Consider the following 3,724-nt stretch of genomic DNA (forward strand, 5'->3'; position numbering starts at 1 on the left):
ATTTAGGCATCAGGCTCTAAGGTTTAGAAGACACACAACTGTTTACTGTATTTGAAATTATAGACCGTTGGTTGTTCTTATTTCTCAACAAATAAATATGGAATGATTGCATCTATTGGACACCAGGGGGAGGGAGAGACAGAAGGACGGAGAGCGTGATAGAGCCAGAGAGAGTGAGAGAGCGAGAGAGAGTGAGAGAGCAAGAGAGCAAGAGAGAGAGAGAGCGAGAGAGAATGAGAGTGAGAGAGCCAGAGAGAGTGAGAGCGCGAGAGAGAGTGAGAGAGCGAGAGAAAGTGAGAGAAGAGCGAGAGAGAGAGCGAGAGAGAAGAGAGAGAAGAGAGAGAGAGAGAGAGCTCAATTTCAATTGGTCTCTTCAGAAGCTATCCCCCTCTCTTTAAGTTGTCTTCAGGTACGGCCTCTCTGATCTTTCTCATTCAATAAATTGGATCACCGTTTGACTCCTGTTGCCCCCTCTACCTATCACTAACCCTAACCCTCTGATCACTACTGTACCTATCACTAACCCTCTGATCACTACCCTGCCTATCACTAACCCTCTGATCACTACCTTACCTATCACTAACCCTAACCCTCTGATCACTACTGTACCTATCACTAACCCTCTGATCACTACCCTGCCTATCACTAACCCTCTGATCCCTACCTTACCTATCACTAACCCTCTGATCACTACCTTACCTAGTTACTGCCTCTCTTCCTTCCTCTACCCCATCTCTTACCCCTCACCTGATTACTTGGCCTTCCATTCATTCTTCATTCACTAACGTATACCCCCTTTCAAACACTCTTCCTCTCCTCCTATAGATCACTTGTAGAGGAGCTGTAGCCGGCTGGTGTGGCAGTTGTTTCTACTGATCTTCCCATCGGGCTGATAGAGGTTGGAGGAGTTGGAGAACGATGGAGGGAGGGAGTGGTTGTCTGAGGTGGGGTTGGGGTACCCCGGTGGGGGAATGAGGGATTTGGGGTCATTCGAGGGGACAGGGAGAAGGGGCGTGCTGTGGTTCAGGTTGACTGTGGAAGGTCGTCTTCGGGAGCGGAGGGCTTGTCGCTCCACCAGCTGGTTTCGCAGCTCTGACACCCTCTCTTCTTTCTGTGATTGAGAGAAAGAGAGAGAGAGAAAAACTCTTGAAAAACTTTTGAAAAACTCCCATATCTACTGGGTGAAATTCCACAGTGTGCCATCACAGCAGCAAGATTTGTGACCTGTTGCCACGAGAAAAGGGCAACCAGTGAAGAACAAACACCATTGTAAATACAACCCATATTTATGCTTATTTATTTTATCTTGTGTCCTTTAACCATTTGTACATTGTTAAAACACTGTATATATATATATAATATGACATTTGTAATGTCTTTACTGTTTTGAAACCTCTGTATGTGTAATGTTTACTGTTAATCTTTGTTGTTTTTCACTTTATATATTCACTTTGTATGTTGTCTACCTCACTTGCTTTGGCAATGTTAACACATGTTTCCCATGCCAATAAAGCCCTTGAATTGAATTGAATTGAGAGAGAGAGAGAGAGAGAGGGTGGAGGAGAGAGAGAGAGAGAGAGAGAGAGAGAGAGAGAGAGAGAGAGAGGGAGAGAGAGAGAGAGAGGGTGGAGGAGAGAGAGAGAGAGACAGAGAGAGAGGAGAGCGAGAGAGAGAGCGAGAGAAAGAAAGAAGAGAGAGAGGAAGGAGAGAGAGAGGAAGAAAGAGAGAGAAGGAGAGAGAGAGAAAGAAAGAAAGAGAGAGAGAGAGAGAAGAGAGTGAGAGAGAGAAGAGAGAAAGAGAGAGAAGAGAGTGAGAGCGAGAAGAGAGTGAGAGAGAGAGAAAGAGAGAAGAGAGAGAGAGAGAGAGTGAGAGAGAGGAGAGAGAGAAGAGTAGAGAGTGTGTAATATTCAAAGTTAATGATGACCTATCTTTAATCAGGTTGATGTTTATTGTCATGAGTGTTGTACTGGAGGCAGAACTCAAGGGGCCAGCTGCAAAGTCAAAATTGTCTGTATCGTAAAAACGAATTAGAATAAAAAATGAGTTTTTATATCTTCATGTAAGGTTACGGTAAGGCATTAGAGTAAGCAATGTGGTTAAGGGTTAAAATAGGGTTGTATGACTTTGTGGGTATGCCAGCTAGTGACCACCATGCAGAGATGGCTCCAGTACATGAGTCGACTCAATAAATTATAACCTGCTGGCCTTTAACTAGGGCAAGGAGTTGTTCTGACTATATGATCTGACTAGGCAAAGCTCTGGTCTCTACTCATCACCTAAAACTAGGCCCTGGGCTTTCCCCTGAGTTCCCTGGTACATCATGTGGCCAGGAAAAACTCCTGGCCAAAACTACAGTAAAACACAGACCTACAGAAAGAACGGATATATCGCAAAGAAAGACTCTTTACCTACTGTATACCCTAACTGATCCTATACCTACTGTATAACATAACTGTACCTATACCTACTGTATACCATAACTGATCCTATACCTACTGTATACCATAACTGATCCTATACCTACTGTATACCATAACTGATCCTATACCTACTGTATACCATAACTGATCCTATACCTACTGTATACCATAACTGATCCTATACCTACTGTATACCATAACTGATCCTATACCTACTGTATACCATAACTGATCCTATACCTACTGTATACCATAACTGATCCTATACCTACTGTATACCATAACTGATCCTATGCATACTGTATAACATAACTGATCCTATGCCTACTGTATACCCTAACTGATCCTATACCTACTGTATAGCATAACTGATCCTATACCTACTGTATACCATAACTGATCCTATACCTACTGTATACCATAACTGATCCTATGCATACTGTATACCATAACTGATCCTATACCTACTGTATACCATAACTGATCCTATACCTACTGTATACCATAACTGATCCTATACCTACTGTATACCCTAACTTATCCTATACCTACTGTATAACATAACATATCCTATACCTACTGTATAACATAACTGATCCTATACCTACTGTATAACATAACTGATCCTATACCTACTGTATAACATAACTGTACCTATACCTACTGTATAACATAACTGTACCTATACCTACTGTATACCATAACTGATCCTATACCTACTGTATAACATAACTGATCCTATACCTACTGTATAACATAACTGATCCTATACCTACAATATACCATAACTGATCCTATACCTACTGTATAGCATAACTGATCCTAGGCCTACTGTATAACATAACTGATCCTATACCTACTGTATAACATAACTGATCCTATGCCTACTGTATAACATAACTGATCCTATGCCTTCTGTATACCATAACTGATCCTATACCTACTGTATACCATAACTGATCCTATACCTACTGTATACCATAACTGATCCTATACCTACTGTATACCATAACTGATCCTATACCTACTGTATACCATAACTGATCCTATACCTACTGTATACCATAACTGATCCTATGCATACTGTATAACATAACTGATCCTATGCCTACTGTATACCCTAACTGATCCTATACCTACTGTATAGCATAACTGATCCTATACCTACTGTATACCATAACTGATCCTATACCTACTGTATACCATAACTGATCCTATGCATACTGTATACCATAACTGATCCTATACCTACTGTATACCATAACTGATCCTATACCTACTGTATACCATAACTGATCCTATAC

At 41.3% G+C, this 3,724-nt stretch overlaps 1 protein-coding gene across 1 annotated transcript in view; it reads right to left on the bottom strand.

The window, feature by feature from the left end:
- Window positions 1-344: 344 nt before the first annotated feature.
- Window positions 345-3,724, bottom strand: part of LOC139392147 (gamma-aminobutyric acid type B receptor subunit 1-like) — a 157,448-nt gene continuing 154,068 nt past the window's right edge. The window contains exon 18 of the mRNA XM_071139880.1: window positions 345-1,111. Coding sequence (XP_070995981.1) covers window positions 827-1,111 — 285 coding nt within the window. The 3' untranslated portion in view covers window positions 345-826. The remainder of the gene's footprint in view (window positions 1,112-3,724) is intronic.

The sequence above is a fragment of the Oncorhynchus clarkii genome, chromosome 32 (genome assembly GCF_045791955.1).
Source record: "Oncorhynchus clarkii lewisi isolate Uvic-CL-2024 chromosome 32, UVic_Ocla_1.0, whole genome shotgun sequence".
Lineage (NCBI taxonomy): Eukaryota > Metazoa > Chordata > Actinopteri > Salmoniformes > Salmonidae > Oncorhynchus > Oncorhynchus clarkii.